Below are 24,304 nucleotides of genomic sequence, written 5' to 3' on the forward strand. Positions count from 1 at the left end.
GTTTCACGCATCTGTTTGTGATTTGTTATAGGTTTTAACGGAAAACTGGGTGCTTAACATTCAGCGTGTGTGGATAAAAACGGTGGCTCGCAGACTCAGATTTCATGGGGCTTAACCTGCCAATGGCAGGGCGAAAGGAAAACACGTGACTTTGCCAGTATTATGCCTCTGGCATTACATTGTAATGCAAACAAAGACGTTATGTTGTAACGCAAACACGCATGCATGTTAAAAAAAAAAGGGAACGTATGAGGGAGGTAATGCGAAATCAGAAAACATGGAACAGATTGGGAATTGAATCTGGGGGAAATCCTCTAATGCGGAATCGGGCAATCTGGCCCACATGGAACAACCCCGGAGCGAAAGGAGGGCAAACACCAAATGCGGAATCAGCCACTGTCTTCTTTTAAAGGAAAAACACAGGACAAGTTGAATTAGCACCAGAAAAATTTTAATCTAAATTGTGTCTTTTTTCCAGATCAGAAAATATGCCTTACATAAATGTTTAGCACAACCCCATTACCAGAGAATATTACTCCCCACTGGTGATCAAACAATGTATACAGAGGCTGGCTAATCAAGTTCAGTCATTTCTGGACGTTGTATATAGAATATAATCTACAACTAAAATGAAAATTAGGCTTCCTAAAGATTTCAGTTCATATCAAGCAAACTACTTGGGAATCTTCAGTTGTGTGAAGATGGGAACTGTGGGTGCCACCAGTCAAAAAGGCGCACACTGTGCACAGGGTCCATGATAACCTGCACTCCATGGTCAAATCGAGGCTTCTTGCCATTCCACACTGGAGAATCATGGAATACCATTTTTACTCTGTGATGCCTCATATCAGTACTTACATTTATTGTGAACTGCAATGGAGACAAAACAAGAAATCGTAAGCATTATTTCTGTAGCATGCTCAGTTCCATTAAAGTAAGGCATTTTATTGCAACCAAGCTTTCTACAACATCATTTAACTTGTAAATATTTTCAGAGTAAACTTAATCTTTGAGAATATTCTTGGAATTGTGAAAATGGTTAAAAGGACACAAACTCCTCAATGCTGCCAACAGCTTCTTATGTAATCTTACTTTTCTAGGATTTTATTATTTATGTTATTTATTTATGTAATTTATACCCTCCCTTTCTCCCTAACAGGATTTCAAGGCGGCAGTTAGGCTGAATATATCTGGCTAGTCCAAGCAGGGCTGGCTCGCCCACTAGGCAAACTAGCTCGCCTAGGGCACCAGGAGGTGGGGGGCACCGAATTGGGCTCCCCCCCTGGTGGCCATGGCAAATGCCTAGGCAGCGCTGCACTCCTGCACCGATGCTGGTCCTTACCGGCTTCAATGCGGCTGGCCCAGCTTCTAATCCTTTGAAGAGACTTCGCTCCCCCCACACTTCTGGTTCTGCGAAGGAGAGGGAGCGAACTCTTCAAAGGATAAGATACTGCGCCAGCTGCATTGAGGCTGGTAAGGACCAGCCTCGGTGCAGGGGCATGGAGCTGCCTTGCAGTGCTGCAGAGGGAGGGGGGCAGGCAGGGAGTCTGCCCGGGTCGCCATGCGCCCTCAGGCCGTCAATGGGTCCAAAGTCACCCAAGCAAGCTTCTGTGGCAAAGTGGGGATCTGAACCTGGGACACCTGGATTCCAGCCCAACGCTGTAACCACTACACCACACACCACATACAAAAAACTGGACTGGGAAGGAAAAGGCCTATTTCAATGTTGCTATACAAATACATTTTAAGTTCAGAAGCAGATGTAATGACTCCGTCATATCCATGGAACAGAGATCATGACACTGTCTCACCATGTACTACAGAAATGTCTTTTGCTCTAACCATGTAGCACAAAGACTGTCCTGGATGTTTTTCAGGAGTAGTGACAAGCACTTACCAAAGTAACTGTCATGCCCATGACTATGGGTATATATATAAAGTCGAAGGTAGTTATCTGCAGCAGGCAGCAGTCTTGGTCAGGATTTGTATGGACATCTTCATACCGGACAGGTGGTTGAAGTTTTGAATGGTTATTCTTGAACTTGGGAGACTAAAAAAAAAGTTCATTCTGTTTATCAGAAATTGACTCCATATCTATAAACTTTCACTGGCACAAACACAAATTCATGAGAAGAATCATAGAGTTGGAAGGGGCCATACAGGCCATCTAGTCCAACCCCATACTTAATGCAGGATCAGCCTTGAGCTGGCATGGCCAAACTTCCTTAATGAAGGAAGGAAACCAAATAGATGGGGGAAGGGTGAAGTAGAAAGAACGCAACTTTAGATTTATTCTCCAAGCTACCAACTGGCTTGGCGAAGTAATTTAAAGAGACAAATGCTTTCTCCAAGCCAGGGTGATGGGAACTTCAAGAGCCACACAATATGTGTGAAAGGCTCCCGAGCTGCAGTTTGGCCACCCCAGCCTAGAGCATCCCTGATAAGTGTTGTCCAGCTGCTGCTTAAAGACTGCCAGTGAGGGGGAATCAAAACTGCTTTGAGCTTCCTTACTTGCTTGAGTTCACTGTTTCCTTCTTGTCAAGAAGGGCTTTTCATTTTATTTTGAAGCTTTCAATTTCAGAGTCTGAATTTGGAGTGCCAGCTTTTACCATGGTATGCTTTCAGGTGAACAAATTGATTTCAGGAATGGCCTAAGATTTGTCAGAACAGCTGAGACTCAAATCAATCATGGATTTTTCAATTAAGATTTTACCATGAGGAGGGGGAAAATGCTTCTAGAAGGTTCCTAGATACTGTGATATTCCACATTTCTTTAGATGACATTTCACAGCCAATTAGAATCTTATTAATTGTACTGCACTATCATCTCTTGCACACTCAACAGTTTAAGTACTAAATACTATTACAGATTTCAAACTATTAGCATTCAGATTGTAGTAATGGTTTTATTTTCATACCTGTCTTTGGAATTTGAAGCTGAATTCCCACAGTGAAGACTGTTTGTCAACCCTTTTAGACCAGAAAAGAAGACACTGATGCAGAAGAAAGAAGTGTTTAATTTGTAGACATTTTTAGGGGAAAAAAAAGATTAGAAGTAGCTCTTCTAAACAAACTAAGATTAGTAAACATGGCAAAATCTATGAAGCAAAATCTCCCATCCTTTAAAAAGGAAGTAGAGGACAGCGCACTGCTTGTTAATAGCTGTTCTGGGTAACGCCTGTACCAAACTTCAGCCAGCAAAATTAAATATGTAACCCAACTAACTGATGTAACTCACACTGAAACACAGGCAGTAAAGAAACTGACTAAATGTAAAAATGGAGATACAAACTACACTTCACATCCTCAGTGCTATTGATGATTCCAGGCATAGATTACAAGATCTGAACTAGGGGTGTGCATTCGGTTCGGCTGAACCTAATAGACTGCCAAATACCCCCTGATTCGGAAGTATATGGCGTCGTATACTTCCGAATCCAATTAGAAGCCATTATATGGGAGCCGTATACAGCTCCCCATATACTTCTGAATCAATATTCGGAAGTATAGAGAACTCAATGTAAAAGGCGAGAAAGGAGCTTCTGCAGCCTCAGGGAAGCTGCTTGCCTCTTTTCCCGCCTTTGGAAGCCTTTTCCCGCCTCTCCCATAGCCTCCCTGGGATCAGGGAGGGAGGGGGAGGGGGAGAGGAGCCCCAGCAGCCAATCCAAAGCATGCATTTGCAAAATGCAATGCAAATGCATGCTTTCCAGGGCTGTTGAGTAGCTGATGGCTGGGCTAATCCCCCAGCCATCACCAACATTGTTGTTCTTTTCTTTACTTGGGTATCCAAGTAAACACTGTTCTCTGGCAAATTCCAGAGCAGTGGTATTTTTTGAAACTGCTCTATGTAGGGCCAGAGAACCTTTTTAAGGAGTCTGTCTGACTGGACTCCATTACATTGCTGCTGTGTTGGTGTTGGTGTGTGAGAGAGATTGTGCTGTGCTGGCCCTTGTCCTCAGCTGCTGCTGCTCTCTCGCAGCCTTGCCTGACCTACCTGGAGAAGACATCTAAGGTAAGACATTCTTGGAGGAGTTGTTTTTATTTTAGTTAGGATAAAAGTAAAAGGACTTTTCAAAACTCAGAGTCCCTTATCCAGATTTGGGTGGGTAGGTAGTTTATTTGGGGTTAGGGTTAGGGGGTTCTGCTGGGGGTGGGGGTGGTTGTCAATTTGCCTATATCTAACTTCAGTGAGTGGACTTTTAAAAGTGCAGTGTACTTTTACTTTTCCTGATTTGGGTGGCTTGGATTTCTTGGGGTTAGGGAGAAGGTTTTTTTGGGGGGAGGGGTTGGTTAAGTTCCTGTATTGTTAAAAGTCAAGTTTTTTACTGTTTTAAAAGGATTCTGTGTTTGATTTGTTGCTGCTATGTTGTGCTGCTGTTGCACAAGGTCAAGAGCTTGGAGCCGACCTTGACAATGGAGGCCCAAATAGCAGTCACTGCTAAATCCGTGTTTTTCCATCTTAGGCGGGCAAGGTAGTTGGTCCCCTTCCTGGAGCATGGCAACCTGGCAACAGTGATCCATGCAATAGTCACCTGGAGGCTGGACTACTGTAATTCCCTCTACATGGGGCTGCCCTTGTGCCGAACCTGGAAGTTGCAGCTAGTGCAGAACGCGGCTACCCGGCTGTTATTGGGGCTTTCCAGGTGGGAGCACATTCACCCAGGACTTCGGGAACTGCACTGGCTGCCAATAGTATACCAGGTTTGTTACAAGGTGCTGGTTATTACCTTTAAAGCCCTATATGGCCTAGGACCTGCCTACCTTAGGGACCGTCTCTTCCCACGTGTTCCCTAGAGAGTACTTAGATCGGGATCACAAAATCTGTTAATAATTCCTGGGCTGAAGGAGGCCCAATTGAAATCAACTAGAGACAGGGCCTTCTCAATCATAGTCCCCTGTTGGTGGAACCAACTACCAGATGAAGTGAGGGCCTTGCGGAACCTGGTGCAGTTCCGCAGGGCCTGCAAGACTGTCCTCTTCTGGCTGGCATTCAATTGACTTAACACCAGTATTTAAGAGAAGTGGAAGAAGGCTGTCGCCACCAGAATAGCACCAATTTAATAGTCTGCTTTTCTGTTTTAATTGTTTTAACTGTTTTAATCATTATTTTATTACCAAATGTGTATTTTTAATATTAATTTTATTGTTTCTGGGATTTTATGCTGTAAACTGCCCTAAGCCTGCTTGGGCAGGGAGGGCAGGGTATAAATCAAATAAATAAATAAAATCTGTTGCTGTTGGTTTTGCATCCTGTCCTGTTGTCCCTTTTCCTGGTTCTGGTTTTTGGGTGTGTGTGTTAAAAGTTAAGATTCTTTTGTCACGTTTTGGGTTTTTTTAATTACCTTTGGTTGGTGTGGGGTGGGTCCCTTTCATGTTTTTATAGAGATATTTTTGGAGTCTGAGGGTTCCATGCAGTTTTGCTGGCTCTCCCTCAAACCCCCTGCCCCCCAGTAGCCTCTGATTATACCCTATTTTGCCATCGAGTTCAATGACCCATAGGGTATAATGGTGGGATAGGGGCACCCTCTTTGGGTTCCCCTGGAATGTGAACCCCTGGCCCAATCTTTTTGGGACTTGGGGGATTATAGGGGAGAGTCCCCTGCAGGTCCCCTGCAAATTTGGGGGCTCTTCCTCAAATCCCCTCCCCTCCAGGCAGCTTCCAATATACCCTATTTTGCCATTGATTTCAATGGCCCATAGGGTATAATTGGGTCGTATATTCGGAAATAGCCGTATATCTCCTGTATATACAGCTATTCTGAATACTGGTATTCGGAAATATACGATGTTCCGAATATTTTGGCCCCATATATTTCCGAATCTGATTAATTCCAAATATGTTTTTTTGCACACCCCTAATCTGAACCCATAAATTCTGCAGGAAGTTTCCACAGTATGCAATTGCATATAAATAGTTAAATTATTTCTGGAAAGGTGACCTGAAGAATTTGATACCAAGAATTTGATACATGTTGGCTCACTGTAATTTTGTATCCACTGCTTCTTATTTATATGCATGCCAAATCTGTTCCTAATTCCAAGGGTCTTTCTTCTTCCATGGTTCCACAGACAAAATTCTATCATAACTGAAAAGCTGGAATATTATGCAGTTTCTCCAGAGTTTTATGGCAACTGGCAGAGAAAGTGATTGTACACATGTCAAAGTGAGAATGTACACAAGTCAAAGCCGGCAAAAACTCCAGATTCTAACTTTTATTTTAGAGTCTAGTGCCTTGCTTTTCTACATGGCTTTCCTCCGTTAGCATTCAGCTCCTTTCCTTTGATTACCCTTGAGCAGAATGAACATTTAATCACATCACAGCAGGTCGGACAGTTATTTAAGATGAGGTATGTTTCAAAAGTCAAAGCTCTACCATCTTTTATTTCCAGGCTATTGAAATTGTAGCCTATAATATATACACTTATGCCTTCATCGCAGGTTACTTTTACATGTAATAAAATGCAGCTTGTCAATTTATGGTTCCCCTAATTTGGGGAAAGGGTGATGGAATTGACAAAACATTTCCCCCCATTAAATTTACAAGTTTGTGATTTAATGCATCTAACTGACCTGCAAATTGTTTACATAGAAGCATCACATTAAGAAGCTGCAGGTCAATATTTTTGTAGAACAGGAAAGAGATTGTTAAGTGGAAACAAACTACATGCCAAAGCTTATATTTCAAGATAAAGTTCAATAGTCTAGATGAGAAATAATGATTTTTAAGTGAACAATGTTATACACAGAACAGGTAGAGGAAATACACTTCAGGACGCTTCTCAAATGTGTGTTCAGGAAATCCACATTTTGGATTTATGAGGAGCAACTTATTCTGGGTTACACTTATTTTAGTGGCAGCATCCTATGGAAGCTGTATTTCTATTACCTTTCCAGTCATTCATAAGATTTATTAAACATATACAAGCAGTCTAACATGTACCGAGCCCTGTGCCACTGTGGAAAAAAAAACACACAATCCCTCCTTAGGGGCAGACAGCAAACCTGCTACCCAAGTCACCAGCTAATAGGACTGCCTTAATTTTAATCTCAAATTAGAGAACCTAGAAGAATCTTTATAAAGGATTCATGCACAAGCCAAATGGTCAATTGGCATGCAGTAGTAAGGGACATTTATGTGAACTGTCCCCTAGATCTGCCATAATGGAAACATGCTCTCTGCTTAATCCCTTTCCATGCAAAATCTGTTTCAGTGAGCAGCTTTGGATATTAGTTACAAGGAGGAAAGTAATTTACCTCCTAAGGGGCAGAGGACGTTGTCCACGTATCAGTTGACCTGCCCTTCAGATGTATACCATATGGCCTGCTGCTCCAAAGAGTGTGGGTCTCTTATGAGCAAACTTCTGCTGACATCAGAACGGCTCCAGTGTCCCACAAAAGCTATACTAGGAAAGAGAAAAGGAAATTAAATAGGAAACGCTGGATTCAGTAACCAAAGGATCTATGTCTCCCTATCTTACACACATAATGTACGTGGTCATCTCCCATAACCAAGAGGAGGCTCTAAATAGGTAAAAACAAAATCCAACTGTACAGGCTCTCTGAGGTCACAGTGTGCAAAGACACACAGAGGTAAATACAAAAGTGTGACTTTTTTCCTTAATGCCAAGATGCAGTGGAATCAAGCTGATATTGAATTTCTGTGCTTTAAAGGACTTAAGCCAAACCACAACCCTTACTTCAATACAAACTTTTCACATTTAATTTCCTTTCCAAAGTCAACTCATTAGACACAATGAATACATAAATTGTTAGCATTCTCTGTGGACACCAAAGCCGTTGTGATGTGAACATGAGAAAATCCCAAATACCACTCTTTCCACTGGACTGAGAATTGGTTTGCCCCTTCTCCAGCTGCAGTAGGAAAAACTTGAGAGGGGAATGAAAGCTGCTTTGATACATATACTGATACATATATTGTTACTAGACTCCCCAGAAATAGAGATAAATATATCAGTGACTATGCCTCAAAACTGAATGTGAATCCTCTTAATTAATTTCTACTGCAATTCATTCTTAGTTAGATTTTTATCCTGCTTTTCCCTATACACAGGGCTCAGGATAGCTCTTTTATTTGGCAGGCCAAACATCAGCTAGTTACAGAAACCTCCCTGAGAAACTCAGTGCTAAGCAGCAAGTAGAAATGCACACAAATGCTCCTAGCAAAGACAAGCTATGTCAGGAGCTGAATGAGAGGATTCATTCACACATATTTTATTGTCTTACTTAAAATAAGTTAAAGAATTTGATAAGAACTCTTCCTCTACCCAAATGCTGTAACTTACTTTTGAATTTTTTAGAGTGCTGGGAGTAGTCTCTGGGATAGCTGGATTTCTGGCTACTCGAGAAGCAAAAGGTCTATACATATGGTATAAAGATCTAATTACACATGCTCGAAGACAATACATCTTTTCTATTGACTCTGGCTGTAAACGGATTGGGAGAGGTACATTCCTGCTGTAGTGCCTATAAAGAGAGATAATTAAAACAAAACCATTTCCCAAATAAATACCATTTAAATTGGTTCTCAGATTCTAAGCAGAAGTTTACATTTAAATTTATTCTATTTTCTTCCCTCTTGGATGCATGCTTGAACATGGTGAGGGGGAGAGTTGTGTGTCCTGAAGCTGAAAGTAATAAATAGTGTAAGGAGTTTAGTCTCTGTCAACTGAATCACTCAGGGCAGAACGGTCACAAGTGAAACACCAGATTCTTAAGATGCATCCATACACTTCAGGAGCCAACAGCTACATCATCAGAAGAGAACACAGAGTACCAATGGTGATGGGGGCAGAGGAATCCTTGAAGGGCTGATACTACTGGACTAAAGCTGAAAGGATGTTCAGTTGTTGACATGAAAGGATGCAAAAGCAAAGTCCAAAGCTATTTGACACATATAAGGGGAACACGAATCAAGGTAAACTCAAAATTGTAAAACAAGAAATGGAAAGTTTAAACCAGGGGTGTCAAACATGCGGCCCAGGGGCTGGATTAAACCTCTAGAGGGCTCCTATTAGGCCTGTGAGCAAGTCTGCTTTCTTTTCCCTCTCTCTTGCTTCGTCCTTTATCACAGCTTGCTTTGCCAGGCTTGTTTAAATGCACAGGAGCTACAGACCAAGGCCTCTATTTTCTCCATTGGCTGAGGCTCCTCCCTTGGGGAGGAAGGGGGGAGGGGGAGCTTGCTTTGCCAGGTTCTCTCAATCGCAGAGCAGAGCTACTGAGCCAAGTCTCTTTCTTCTATTGGCTGAGACTCCGTCCCCCTCCTCATCCTCTAGGGAGGGAGGGAAAGAGCCAGAGCTTCTTTGCCCAGTTCCCTTGATCACACAGGAGAGATACAAAATCTTTGTGTTTGTCTGTGTCTTTTATAAAGTTTACATCTCCACTACCTGGCATTAGATTTTATGACACATGGCCCAGCCGGACAAAGTCTCATTTATATCAGAACTCATAACAAATGAGTTTGACACCCCTGGTTTAAACACTGCATTCCTGAGAGTTAGTGAACTGAAGTGGACTAGATTAGGACATTTTCTGTCAGAAAATGATGATGTGTTTTACACAGAAAATGACAAGCACAGAAAAACAGTTGCTTTGAAGTGAAATGTAGCACAAGCAATCAGGGAATGTGACTGTAAGACTCTTTGAACTGTGTTCTCTTCTGGTGATGTGGCTGTTGGCTTACATGTGGTTCTCTCTTTGAGGTTGAGAAAAGTGAAGTATAAAAACCAACTCTTTTTCTTTTACTATGAATTGCAGATTGATTATTATGTATGGGTGTGAAAGTTGGACAATGGAGAAAGCTGGCAGGAAGAAAGTGGATTCCTTTGAAACATGGTGTTGGAGGAGAGTTCTATGTGTGTTCTATATCAAATCAAAGCCTGAACTCTCCCTAGAAGCTAAAATGACAAAACTATTGTACTTTGGTCACGTTATGAAGAGACAGGAGTCACTGAAAAAGACAATAATGCTAGACCAAGTTGAAGGCTACAGGAAAAGAGGAAGACCCAACATGAGATGAATTGACTCAATCAAGGAAGCCACAGTCCCCAGTTTGCAAGACCTGAGTAAAGCTGTTGACAATAGGACATTTTGGAGGCCATTAATTCATAGGGCTGCCTTAAGTCGGAAGCAACTTGGATGACATTTAACTCACATGCTTTTTGAGATTCCCAATACAGCACCAACCATCTGTACACAGCATAGCAGGCAGAGACCCTTCCACACAGCCGGGTAGATGCTACTTAGTATGTTCAAACAGTTGTGGAGTGGAGCATTAGTTTAACACTGGAATTACAAAATTTAACACCAAAAGACACCTTGAGCCCTCCTAAAACCTCACATAGGGTGGGTAGCCGTGTTTGTCTGAAGCAACAGAACAAAGTTGGAGTCCAGTAGTCTCTTTAAGACCAATAAAGTTTTATTCAGAATGTAACTTTGTTGGTCTTAAAGATGCTACTGGATTCTAACTTTGTTCTATAGGGAAACATTGTTAGATTGAAACTACATAACTTTCCAAACCTGGTTAGAAGAAAAAGAAGACGATACTGAATTTGTATCTTGCCCTCTACTCAGAGTCTCCTTTACCTTCCTCCCCCACAACAAACATCCTGTGAGGTAGGTGGGGCTGAGAGAGCTCTCACAGAAGCTGCCCATTCAAGGACATCTCTGCGAGAGCTATGGCTGACCCAAGGTCAAACCAGCAGCTGCAAGTGGAGGAGTGGGTAATCAAACCCAGTTCTCCCAGATAAGACCCTGAACACTTAACCGCTACACCAAACTGTAGTGATATGATCACCATCTTCAAGTACTTGAAGGGCTGTCATATAGAGGATGGTGTGGAATTGTTTTCTGTGGCCCCAGAAGGTAGGACCAGAACCAGTGGGTTGAAATTAAATCAAAAGAGTTTCCGGCTCAACATTAGGAAGAACTTCCTGACAGTTAGAGTGATTCCTCAGTGGAACAGGCTTCCTCAGGAGGTGGTGGGCTCTCCTTCCTTGGAGGTTTTTAAACAGAGGCTAGATGGCCATCTGACAGCAATGACGATCCTGTGAATTTAGGGGAAGATGTTTGTGAGTTTCCTGTATTGTGCAGGGGTTGGACTAGATGACCCTGGAGGTCCCTTCCAACTCTATGATTCTGTGAAACTGTGTGGCCAAGTGGAGGAGCAGTCACTCCAACCCCACAAGTCTAATTATAATTAGTGAGGTCTTCAGCTAGAAGATATTCAAACTAGATAGGTCTTAGCCAGGAAGAGGAGGGAAGGTTCCAATATTGTCAGCATCAGGTCCCTCACTCCTAGAAACTTTCTGCCTCTATTCCAGGTGTTTTTTGCTTTACAGGGGAATGCACTGCACAATATGAGAGCCATCAACAAATCTATGCAATGAATGTCATACTTTAAAAATCCTACCAATAAATCTGACTAACCAAAGTGCAAGTTTACATTTAAAGAGACAGTGGAAAAGAAACAATGTGATATGTTGAAATATCTATATGAAAGAGTCTTAGTGCAAATACAGAAAAATGGATCTCAGAAAGAATACTAACTTCTATTGAATGGACTGAAAAACTTGATGTTCAGCTGCTCTCTGCTTATCTGTTTCTTATCACATGGTGCAGTTCTCTCATAGTCAGCCAAGTTAAAGCAACTCACCATGACTTTTTACATATTAGCACACCATTAAATTCCCTGTGTCTGAGAACAACCACTAGTACTTGCAGCAAATTACAGCTTGGTATAAATGTTAGCCTTATTAAGGACTTTAAAAGCAGATGCACTAGTGTGAGCAATGCTGCTATAAACATACTTCTGACCAATTAAGACTCTTCCAGGAATATATGCATGGGGTGTTCCCACTCCCCAATTCTCATAATGTAACATGTTGTACAGGCATTCTGTATTAAAATGTACACATGATCAAGAAGTGGGAGAAGAAATGCATGAGCCAGGCTTCCAAAAAGTGCCCTCATCACATATTATGCACATGGGGTAGGGCTATAACCCCTCCACCTGCTGTGGGAAAAGAATCACTGGCCAACATATAATTCTTTCAATATACATAAAATATGCATGATTAATACTACTGTTTCAATTAAGCTTGTTCATTTGCATGGATAACTTTGTTATAGTATATTGATAAAACAATAGCTCAGAATTTGGAGACTCCTAAATCACTGACAGTTCCATTCCTAACTACAACCTTTTAAATCTGTTGAAGTCAATGGGCTTAGAAGGGTGCAACTCTGCTTAGGATTCTACTGAACACCATCTAGCAAATAAATGCTTGACAAACAGTCATACCTCCTGTACAGTCTGGTCCAAAAGGCAGCAGTGCAAGTGACAGTCCAGGCTCTTTTACAAATAAGAGAAAAATTCACAATATCTTCTGGACGAATGTAGGATGCCAACACCAACCAAATATCAATGGGATATTCCTTGCCTACTGCTCCATCAGTATTTTCTAAATATAGTGAAAAAATAAGTGTTATCAATAAGAACGTAGATTATTAAACATTTAAATAAGCTTTAATGTACTGTTTACACATTTTTGTGAATGTTTAAACAATAAGGCCCACGATGAGCACAGAGAGCCAAGACAGAAATGACAGGATTTACAGAGAGATCCTCTTCCATGTAACTGAAGATGTTTCTAATTAATGTTTTTAAAGAGTTATCAAATTAAATAATTGCTTTTTAAAACAACATTTACATCCCTAGTTACCAGTCATGCTAATATTGAAAAACTTCAGGGCTAGGAACAACTTGATGTCAGATAAGGGGGGAAAAGTGTCTTTTTATTGCAAAGAGGCTACAAGTATTTTTTTTTAATGTTACAGTAAGATTATAATATAGTTTTAATCTATTTGCAATGGTAGAAGGTATTTTATTTAGCTAAACTGTTTCATTAGGAAGCTTGAGCATGATGCCAGATAATACAAGGGCAGTAAGGAAAACACTCAGAAAAAATATTTTGTGTATTTATTGATTCATTGTTTTAAATTTGAATTCTTTTATTTCTTTTATTCACATTTTTCATTCTTTTATTCTTTTGTTCATGGGAGGGACGGTGGCTCAGTAGTAGAGCATCTGCTTGGTAAGCAGAAGGTCCCATGTTCAATACCCGGCTTCTCCAACTAAAAAGGGTCCAGGCAAGAAGATGTGAAAAAACTCAGCTTGAGGCCCTACAGTCTGAGTAGACAATACTGACTTTGATGAACCAAGGGTATGATTCAATATAAGGCAGCTTCATATGTTAATATATGTTCATAGCTGCCTTGACCAGATATTTGGAAGGGTACAACATAAATATACTAAATAAATTGCTACACAGTAAACCAATAAGCAGAGAGAAAGCCTTTACTCCCAAGTAAGTCCATGGAACATGTGCAAGAAATTACTCTTGGTTATTTCCAAGAAAGGAGAGAAAAGCATTCCACTTTGCTTTGGATACAGCTTCAGTTATTTATTAATTTAGTTTTAGCCCAAGAAGCATACGTAACATTTTATCTCTACAAGAATCCTATGAGGGAGCAGAGATGGACAGGTCCAAGAATATTCAGTGACTTTTATAACTAAGCAGGGATTCAAACCCAGGTCTCCTGGTTTAAGTCCAACATTCTATATAATTCACTAGCTAAATAGAATTTAGCCCTCTGTCCTACAGAGAAACTAGGAAGAAGATCATTACTCAAAGAAATAAACGCACAGATGTCCGATCAGAGAGTTTAGATGCAGGTAACAGTCTGACAAATTGGAATAATTAAGGAAGCCATAGCTTTTACCTTTATGTCTCTTGCTTTTCTTTTTTTGAGATAATATTCTATGACTAGTGAAGCCCTTAGAATCCATTTCGTCACTACTGCCACAGGATTCTGTTGCTGATAGTACTTCATCAGTTGGTACAAAAGAGGCCTCCAACCCACAAAGTGATTTTACTAGAAGCATAAACACATACACACAAAGAGTACATTAAAATATACTAACTGGTAAATGCTCATGATGCTTCAGTCTAGTACTTCTACTGCCAAAGTAAAAGAAAAAAAACAGAAAAAGGGTAGTTCTAAATTCAGCATATAATCTATTCTACAAAATTTCAGGTTAGCTCTCATTCAAAATTTCTGCTGACAGAGGAAGAGAAAAGGTCCATTGGAAGGCTAATCAGTAGACAGTAGGCTACAGGAAGAAAAAAAGAGAACAATTCCTCCCAAAGTAAAAAACCTTAGGACGCAACAGGCATTGGAGACAATGAATTGAAAAAGGTAATGGACTGTGTCAGACACACACACAAATATAAAATGTCACGCACACACAGACGTATATAAAATTACTGGCAAGAAGGAAGCAAGAAGAAGTTTAAGATTTGGATGGGCTGGGTCTGTGCGCCAGTGATTCCAAAAGGTATAATGTAGTGTCACTAGGTCCAGACCCAGTTAGGGCTTCTATTGCAGCATGGCAATATAGCAAACCCAAAGAAAGCAGGAACAGAGCTATGTTTCTGCACATCGAATTTGGAATAATCAAGCAATTATTTGGCTGCAGCATTCTAATAGTTTCTTGTTATCCTGTAAGAGTGTTATCAAGCCTTTCGATACCTAAAAGGCACATGGGGGGGGGGGGAAGAAGAATAACATTGGAAGCACCCCTTCTTTCTTGCACTTGCAGACAAATACATTATTTGAATCAGAGCTCAAACAATACAGTCATTCGGTCTGCAAGTACAGGATAATCCAATATTCCCTCTTAATAGACAACCCCTCTACTTTACTACTTCAGGAATAAGACAATAGTTACTGACCAAAATAGCCATCCCTCCACTTGTCCACAGAAGGGGGTGTAACAGGGAATCCCAATACACCTTAATTCCCTTCCTCAAGATGATGCCATCATTTGATTCCTACATAGGAATAGAAGAGCTGAACATAACGCACATTAAAGGATGTTATATTTCAGCCTGTATGGTAGTGGTTAAGTGCAGGGACTCTTATCTTGGAAAACCAGGTTTGATTCCCCACTCCTCTACTTGCATCTGCTGGAATGGCCTTGGTTCAGCCACAGCTTTCACAGGAGTTGTCCTTGAAAGGGCAGCTGCTGTAAAAAGCTATCTCAGCCCCACCTACCTCACAGGGTGTCTGTTGTGAAGGGGGGCAGAAGGTAGAGGACATTGTGACTGCTCTGAGACTCTGAGATTCAGAATATAGGGTGGGATATAAATCCAATATCATCATCTTCTTCTAATGTCAAGTAAGCTTTCAAAATCCTCTACCTTCTGTAGTGTCAGATCTAAAACCTGACCTCAGCAACTCCTTTTATGTTATTTCTCTTGTCAGTCAAAACTACATTAAGGTATTCTTCATTTTATAGGCACTGAAAAGGAGCACCAAGTCAATGAGCTCAGTCACAGGATGATACCTGAAGCAAGATGAGTCATCCAGTAACCTTCACTGAACTCATTTATGCCAGCAGCAGTAGACCTTTCTGACAAGTCAAAGTGCCACAAGTGCCACTCCTATATTGCAAGCTAGTCACTTGTGAACTATCCAGTCCAAATTGCAATATACTGCAATATACTGCAAGAAGCAAGCAGGTACATGAGATAAGTGTACTTGCTTGGCTTGTTTACATTTAGCATCCTGAACTATTTCCATGTTCTGAACTTCTAGGGAAGTGAACTTTCAAGGACTGCTGCTATTCTGACGTAGAGGGAAATAACTTCCTGACCACAAATATGGCAAGCTAGGGCACAAACATAATCTATTATTCAGATAATCCTCTTCTATATTCTTGGCTATGGCAATTCCTGATGCCAAAGAAAATTTACGGAAAGGGGACCAACCACCATAAATATAGGCAGAAAAACAACAACTAATTGATCCCTATGGTCAAAAACAGAAGCATCATGGGTAAAAGTCTCATCACAGTCCATACACATGCTTCACCTATAGTAAGACTATGTTCACAGCAATTTCAGAAACACCGTTTCAGAAATGTATACACTTCCTGTTTAAATCTGTTTTTTGTTTCAGTGTTTCTATACATTTCAGATCACTTTCATCTGAAAAACAGAAATGCTACCATTACAACTCTAATGGCCTGGTATTAACTCGTGTAGAGATGATACTGTGTAAATTCATAGTTATGTTAGTTTTACAAGTTCTTTTTTAGTTATACTTTGTTTATTTTGTAAAATTACTTTCAATTTCTATCCTGCCGTTCCTTGTGCTGAAGTGCTCAGAACAGGTTAAAAGGTAAAGCACCAGTCGTTTTGCGACCTTGAAGATTTTGGGGGTGAAGCCTGGGCAGGGTTTAGAGAGGGACCTCAGCAGGATATAATGTCCAAAGTAACCATTTTTCTCCAGTGGAATTAATCTCTGCAGAGTGAAGATAAATTGTAATTCTGGGAGATCTCCAGGCCCCACATGGAGGCTGGTAACCATCACTAAAGTTTCATGTCCTCATAGCATATAATCGGCTCAACCATCCTTGTTTGTTCTGGTTCAACTAAGTAAACCAAAATGTCAGGGTAAACCTATACGGAGGAACTCCAACATCCTTGTTTGTTCTGGTTCAAGTAAGTAAACCAAAATGTCAGTGTAAACCTATATGGAGGAACTCCAACATAAACCAATTGATTCAAGTGGGTTTGAACTAAGTGCACACAGGACAGCACTTCAAGTGTGTTAAGCCTCTGAAGTGCAGGAAAGCGCTTGCAGGAGCAGGCTGCAGCTTCCCCTCCTCTGGGACTATCATGGCACTGGCATGATTCTTTGGGTCAGAACATATTTTCGTGGGCCCTTCACAGCCGAACTCACCCTCCTGTTGCACTGCGTTGGCCACAGCCTTCTTCATGCGTCCTGATTTCACCACGGCAGGATCCGAGTTGGCATAGTCGGCCACAGTCACTAAGGAGAGAGCACAAGAGCCTCTAGTCAGCAGCCCGAGCGGAGGGACAGCGACAGGGCCGTAGCCGGCGGCGAGGGGGGGGCACAGGTGCGATGCCCCCTATAGAATCTACTGCACCCCAACCCAGTCTTCCCTAAAGCCTAGGGAAGACTGAGTGGGGTGCTGCAGATTCTACAGGGGCCACCCCCTGCTGGCTACAACTCTGGGCAAGACCGCCAACCAGAACAGACTCAAGAGGACCACCACTCACCGCGCTCAGAACAGACGTCGTCAGCCCGAAACTTGAGGCGCTTTCGGGCTCCGCGCTTTCGCATGGCGAACGGGGGTGCCACTACCGGACGGTCCCGAGGCGCCATTTCTTCCACAATGGCTGAGCTTGTTGGTCGGCCCTGCGCTGCTCCTCAGCCATACCGTTCTTACCGGCACCTGAGTGGCCACGGCACCAACTCTCGCGACAACACCAGATTTCTCGCTTCTGACGCCATCATCATGCGACAGTAATGGCTATTGGGAAGAGTGGAAGGAGTGTTTCAGAGAACGCGGTCGCAACTAATATTAACATTGGGTACCGGAGCGCGTCTGCTGTATTATTGTACACCCAGGATTCCTTTTTGAATTCACCAACAAACGACATTTTCCGGCTTCGTTTGCCAAAGAACTAGGATGGAACCGTAGACGGGCTTGGACGGAAAGTCTTGAGTTAAAATTTCGATTCAGCAGATCCTTACCAAGTCACTTTTTTGAGAGGATGCGGTGGCTAAGCAGGTCTACTCGGAAGTTAATCTAATGTTATTCAATACGATATACTTACAGAAAAATGCCCTTAGTATAGCCGCTGCACCTACATTTCAAAATCCTTTTTAATTGCACTTCCCTTTCTAAATCCTCAGTTAAAAGGTATTATTCGGAAGTTGTGATTTTCTTCCACTATGCAGTAACTGCTTATAGCGTTCAGTATTGAATTCGAATGTAATGGTATTATTCAGCATGTTATAGGACGTTGTGCTACAGTTGGGCTGTGTTTTAGTATTCCTCCTTCTGTTTGCTAGAGAACTTGTTGCTTGCAGCAGACGGAGTCAGCTCAATTTGTTTTGGTCTAAGTAAGCAAGTTACAAGGTTCCCCACACCTCAGTTGGGAGTATCAGAGTCCACTGTAACCTACTCAGATGGGTCATGCTCGATCATTTTTGTCAAGTGCAGTATTTTTTGCCTTCCAGGCAATCTGATTGAGGACAATTCAGCCTAAATTATCTTCCCTTCAGGCCTTCCAAGCTGATTTGCTATCAAAGCCCTTTTTATCCTGGTGAAAACCATACACTAGTGGTTCCAAACCCATACACTAGTGGTTCCAAACCCTCTTGAGGCTGTTGGCATCTTTGGAATTCTGACAGGGTCATGAGTCAACCACAAAATAGCTGCCAGAAGAGGGGAGGCTAACCACAAAATGCCAAGGAGTGAGGTTATGTATAACTAATGGTAACTCTTCAACGTTTTAGCAGAAGTTCAGTATAACTTTTAAAATGAACATTGTGTTTAAAAATATTTTCTTGCATACACCTTCAGTCATGGAGTGAAGATCTTTGTGCTGTGGTAGCAGCTGCTGCCACATCAACTTTTAAAAAATCTGCACAGCCAATGGCCATTATGAAATCTTGTTGAGCAAAATCCCTATTTGGCTCCATACACATTCTAAAAACATTTGACAAGTACCCAGAAAAGGTATCTGGGTGCCATGGAGTCTGTAGGCCCTAATGTGGGGATCCTTGCTGTAACCCCCAACCTCCTAACTTTAAAGGAGAATGAAATGATCTGAGTTTCTTACATTTTGCCTTAGTTGATTTATCCTGCCATTTCACTTAATAAGAGACATAAGAACATAAGAGAAGCCATGTTAGATCAGGCCAATGGCCCATCCAGTCCAACACTCTTGTGTCACACCGTGGCAAAAAAAAATTATATATATGGAACTTGTGGTTCCATGTTCCCATTTTCTGACATTGAGCTGCTACTCACAGAATTTCTACCCTCAGTAACCCAATTATACAATATTCATTAGAAAACTAGTTTACTAAGAAACACTACATTTCATACAGAAATGAAAGACTTTTGAAAGGCCCTAGAAGTAGTTACCATATAATTGTACATTTAGGTAGGATTACCAGCTGACCAGGAAAAAACAATGACCTGGTCTGATTTTGTGCATTTAAGAGCTGTTTAAGGTGTAGAAATTAGCAGGTGGAAGTTTCAAGACACAGAGGTAAAGATCACTTGTTAAAGTCTGTGTATCACACTGTAATTAAAGGAACAGCTTTGTGGGCTGTTGGAAAATGGGCACCCAAAAGTGCTGGAGTTCTCAGAGTAGTAGTAGAAGAAGAAGATATTGGATTGATATCCTGCCCTCCACTCCGAATCTCAGAGTCTCAGAGCGGCTCACAATCTCCTTTACCTTCCTCCCCCACAACAGACACCCTGTGAGGTGGGTGGGGCTGAGAGGACTCCCACAGCAGCTGCCCTTTCAAGAACAACATCTGCCAGAGCTATGGCTAACCCAAGGCCATTCCAGCAAGTGCAAGCAAAGGAGTGGGGAATCAAACCCGGTTCTCCCAGATAAGAGTCCGCACACTTAACCACTGCACCAAACTGGCTCTCCAGTGAAAATGTTCATTTGGGTTCAGTGCTGATCTGAGTAAAATGTGTAAAATTACACCTTATTCTCAAGAGACTGAAAATTCAGGCTGACAATCACTAGTACTAAGAAGATGGTGCAGTTTTTTTAAAGAAATATTTTACTTCAAGATTAAATTTTGTGTTAAACCTCATTTTCCTTTCTTGCAATAAAAATTACATAGGTTTTTGTAAAAAAAAAAATCAAAATAGATGTGAATAGATTACACAATAGCAAACACTGTTTTCTTGAAAAAGCCCACTGAAAGCTCTGTAGTAACACAGAAAAAAAATGGGGGATATTGCACTTGAGAGGGTGTCGAAAGACCACAGGGTTCTCAACTCTACTCCACTTCTCAAGGATGATTTGATTCCACTGTACTTGTATCTGGGGAAAAGGAAAGGTCCCCTGTGAAAGCACCAGTCGTTTCTAACTCTGGGGTGACGTTGCTTTCACAATGTTTTCATGGCAAGACTTTTTATGGGGTGGTTTGCCATTGCCTTCCCCAGTCATCTACACTTGCATCTGGGACCCTGGAATAACTCTGGTAGTCTGACCAGTGTCAAGCATGCGGGTTCAATGACGAGTCGAAGTTGATACAAAGACTACGTTTATTGATAGACCAATACTTTGGTAACAGGTTCTTGAGAGTAATGCTGAACACACATTGATACAATAATTTTAAGGCCTACTTCAAAGGGATTACAAGGGATGGGGTTGCAGGGTAGCATTCACACATAAACTATCATAAATGTCTACATTCCCATAGCGTTATCAGGACTGTGTCCTTGCTTTCCCCAGATGTCTCTTACTCCCTTACAGGAATGTATGGGAAGGTGCTGATTACTTGGTTTCAGTTCTCACTACTTCTAATTATGAGCCATAAAGCAAGACGGGGGAAGGGAAAGAATAATAAGCTAGCAAGGTTGGATCCTCCATGATACTTCCCAGACCAGGTTAGGCAGGACCCTTAAACAATCAATTATCGATGGAATTTCACCATGCTTGACATACTGCCCCCCCCGAAACTAACCTTGGGGTTTCTGAGGAAACGCTCTGTGAAACTTGTTTACCAAATCAGGGGCTAATACATCTTTTTCTGCTACCCATTCATTTTCACTGGCTGGGAAATATTTCCACTTAATCAAATAATACAAAATCCCACGTTTCATCTTTGAATCTAATATATCTTGCACTTCATGATGACTCTTGATTCCCAATCTGGATAGGTTGTGGAGCTGGTGCCAAGAAGAACCACCCGGGTCTCATCGCAAAAGACTGCAATGAAAGACAGGGTGTATTTTACTAAACATTTTGGGCAACTCCAATTCTACGGTCACTTTGTTAATCACCCTTTTGATCTTAAAAGGACCCAGGAATCTATACACCAGCTTCTTGGAGGGTTGATTTAGTGGGAGATTCTTTGTTGTCACAAATACCGAATCTCCCACTTTAAAATCCCAAACGGGTACATGAGATTTATCATACTGCTTTTTGTACGCCTCCTTAGCGGCTTCCAAATTTGCTTGAATCCCCTTCCAGTTGTCCCCTAATTTTCCCCACCATTGCTCGAACGAAGTGGGGTCACGGGTTCGCTCTCCCCCCGGCAGCAACGGAACAGGCTTCCCCGCATATCCATTTACAATCTGAAACAGGGAAGCCTTGGTTGAACTGTGCACACTGTTATTATAACCATATTCCGCAAATGGCAGGAGGTCCACCCAGTTAGACTGTTGGTGATTCACATAGCACCGAAAATATTGTTCTAACAGTGCGTTCACGTGTTCCGTCTGTCCGTCTGTTTGGGGGTGGTGGGCCGAACTCAACCCTTGTTCCATGCCCGATAATTTACAAAACTCCCGCCAGAAGTTGGCAACGAACTGTGGCCGCCTGTTACTAATGATCTTATCAGGGAACGAGTGTAGTTTCACAATGTGATGGAAAAACAGGTAGGCTAGTTTCTTAGCTGTGGGCAGCTGTGCACAAGGAATAAAATGGGCTTGTTTGGAAAAAGTGTCCACTACTACCAGAATTATGGTTTTGCCCTGCGATACTGGTAGTTCGACTATGAAATCCATTGACACTACAGACCAAGGACGTGTAGCTGTCTCTAAAGGTTTTAATAGCCCGGGGGCTTTCCCCCCCTTCTTTTTGCCATTAAGCAAATTGGGCAGGAAGCTACGAATTCAGACACGTCCTTTTTCATGGAAGGCCACCAAAACTGTCTAGTAATTAAATGTAGAGTCTTCACGTACCCAAAGACTCTTCGGGATGTACAGCTTTTCTCCTTTGTACCAAAACCCATCCTCCCCCTTCTGTACTTCCCCCGGTTTGTCTTCTCCCTCCTTCTCAGTTTCGATGGCCAGGTGCTCTCCCCCCACTTATCGGGCTGTAGATTCCACTGTGTTTTGGACTGGGTGGTTACCATGGCGACTACTTGAGAAGGAGGGATCAGAGAGTCTACTATCTCCTCTTTTTGACTGTTATGCTGAAGAAGGCGCGAAAGGGCATCCGCCAAAAAGTTTTTCGTCCCAGGGATGTGCCTCAGCACAAAGTCAAATTTAGAGAAAAACTCCGCCCACCTGATCTGCTTTTCACTGAGTTTGCGTCGGCCTTTGAGCGCTTCCAAATTTTTGTGGTTGGTCCAGATCTCAAATGGTACCTTAGAGCCTTCTAGCCATGACTTCCAGGTCTTTAGAGCATAAGTCACAGCAAAAGCCTCCTTATCCCAGACCGACCAATTTCTCTGCTCTTGGGAGAACTTTTTAGAGATATAGGCACAGGGCTTTAGCCTCCCCTCCTCATCTTTTTGCATGAGGATGGCTCCGACGGCAACATCGGAGGCGTCATATTGCACAATGAAGGGCTTTAGCTCATTGGGGTGGGTTAAAACGGGTTCACTAGTGAACAATCGTTTGAGCTTAGTGAACACCTCTGTGTCCAATTTAATTTCGTCCCCGGTTTTTTGGTGTCGGGACCCTTCCCCTTGGTTTTCAACAACTCCGTGAGGGGTAACATAATTTGAGCAAACCCTGGTATGAAGGTTCGGTAAAAATTGGCGAACCTGAGGAACGATTGGAGCTGTCTACATGTCCTCGGGAGAGCCAATCCAGTACCGCTTGAACCTTACTTGGTTCCATGGCTAGCCCCCTGCGCTGATACCCGGAAGCCCAAATAGTCTAGTTTGGTCTTATGGAACTCACATTTTGACAATTTAGCATACAGCTTGTACTTCAATAGGGTGCTAAGAACCTCCCTCACTAATTTCACATGTGATTTAATGTCTTGTGAGTAGATAATTATGTCATCCAGGTACACCACCACCCCCTTGAACAAATAGTCTCTCAACACTTCATTGATAAAGTTCATGAACACTCCCAGCGCCCCTTGTAACCCAAATGGCATCACTAGATACTCGAAGTGTCCCATGGGTGTGTTGAACGCCGTTTTCCATTCATCCCCCTCTTTGATGCGCACTCTAAAATACGCATCCCTCAAGTCCAACTTGGTAAACACCTTCCCCTCCGACACCATACTGAGCAAGTCCTTGATGAGGGGAATTGGGTAGGCATTGGAGATCCCATTAATCCCCCGAAAATCAGTACAAAGTCTGAGCGAGCCATCCTTCTTTTTCCTAAAAGGGACCGGGGCTGCATGGGGGGCTGTGGTGGGTCAGATGAAACCTCGCTTGAAGTTCTTATTGAGGAACTTTCGCAGTTCCACCTTTTCTGCCCACCCTATTGAGTACAGTTTGGCCTTGGGTAAGGTCTGCCTCGGGATCAGTTTGATGGCACAGTCCGTGTTCCTATGGGGCGGTAGCTCATTGGCCCCCTGTTCGCTGAACACCCCCCTCAAGTCTCTATAAGCTTTGGGAATCACTTGGACCTCCTCCATTGTCAAGCAGACCTTCACATTTCGAGGCGGTGGACTGGGACCCCCTCTTTAGTTCGGTGATGGTCTTTACATCCCGGGTCAATGAATTCTATTGTCTGGTCCCCCCACCGAATGTCTGGCTCATGCTTGGCCAACTAACCTACTCCCAAAACCACATCATAGGAGGAGGAGGGAGCAATTACAAAGGCCTCCTGGTCCCAGTGGTCTTTGATGCCCACCAGCACTGAGTCTCTAACACGCAGGGTTCTCCCCTCATCACTTACCCATCCATCTGTTCAAACTGGATGGGGTGCGGCAGAGCCATCATGGGAAGCCCCAATGCGTCCACCAGTTTAGGGGTGATTATGTCTCTTGTGCAGCCCGGGTCAATCAGGGCTTTCACTTGCACGAACCAAAATACAAAATACAGCAACCCCGTTACTCTCACCCTGAGTGGTATTGGTTCATTGGCAGCGACCTGCTGGCTGGCACCATTTAGAGCAGGTCGTCCTCGTTTCCTGATGGCTTGTCAGCCCAGGACATCTCACTCAGCTCATCTGTGACAATGGTGTCGTCGTCTGCTGTCGAGCTCGCAACCGTGCTGCTCTTCGCCGCTTCCTTAGGGCGGCCGGTCTGCTTCTTTGGGGTCAGAGTGCTTGTTTTGGAGGTGCTCGAAGGTGGTCAAGTTGGGTTCGGACAGCTGCTAGCCAGGTGGTTCGGATCCCCGCACCTGAAGCATTTGCGGGTCCTTGTGGCCTTCCCACCGGCTCCCCCCCGGGGTTTCTTCGCCTCCGCCTGTTAGTATATGTGCAGGAATCAGACCACTGCTGACAGCACAAGATCTAAA

The 24,304-nt window shown here is 42.7% G+C and overlaps 1 protein-coding gene across 2 annotated transcripts; it reads right to left on the minus strand.

The window, feature by feature from the left end:
• Nucleotides 1-434: 434 nt before the first annotated feature.
• Nucleotides 435-17,364, minus strand: TMEM183A (transmembrane protein 183A). Of its 2 annotated transcripts, none has more exons than XM_060231091.1 (8): nucleotides 17,170-17,364; nucleotides 16,829-16,918; nucleotides 13,802-13,954; nucleotides 12,321-12,480; nucleotides 8,305-8,485; nucleotides 2,919-2,993; nucleotides 1,898-2,050; nucleotides 435-870 (listed from the first exon to the last, which is right to left on the minus strand). In XM_060231091.1, the coding sequence occupies exons 1-8, from the start codon at nucleotides 17,273-17,275 to the stop codon at nucleotides 688-690; spliced, it is 1,101 nt and encodes a 366-aa protein (XP_060087074.1). In that variant the 5' UTR covers nucleotides 17,276-17,364; the 3' UTR covers nucleotides 435-687. The 2 variants fall into 2 exon arrangements, with proteins under 2 accessions (XP_060087074.1, XP_060087075.1); XM_060231092.1 differs by having other exon boundaries at nucleotides 1,898-2,041; nucleotides 17,170-17,346.
• Nucleotides 17,365-24,304: the final 6,940 nt, after the last annotated feature.

This window comes from Heteronotia binoei, chromosome 2, assembly GCF_032191835.1.
Source record: "Heteronotia binoei isolate CCM8104 ecotype False Entrance Well chromosome 2, APGP_CSIRO_Hbin_v1, whole genome shotgun sequence".
Classification (NCBI taxonomy): Eukaryota; Metazoa; Chordata; class Lepidosauria; order Squamata; family Gekkonidae; genus Heteronotia; species Heteronotia binoei.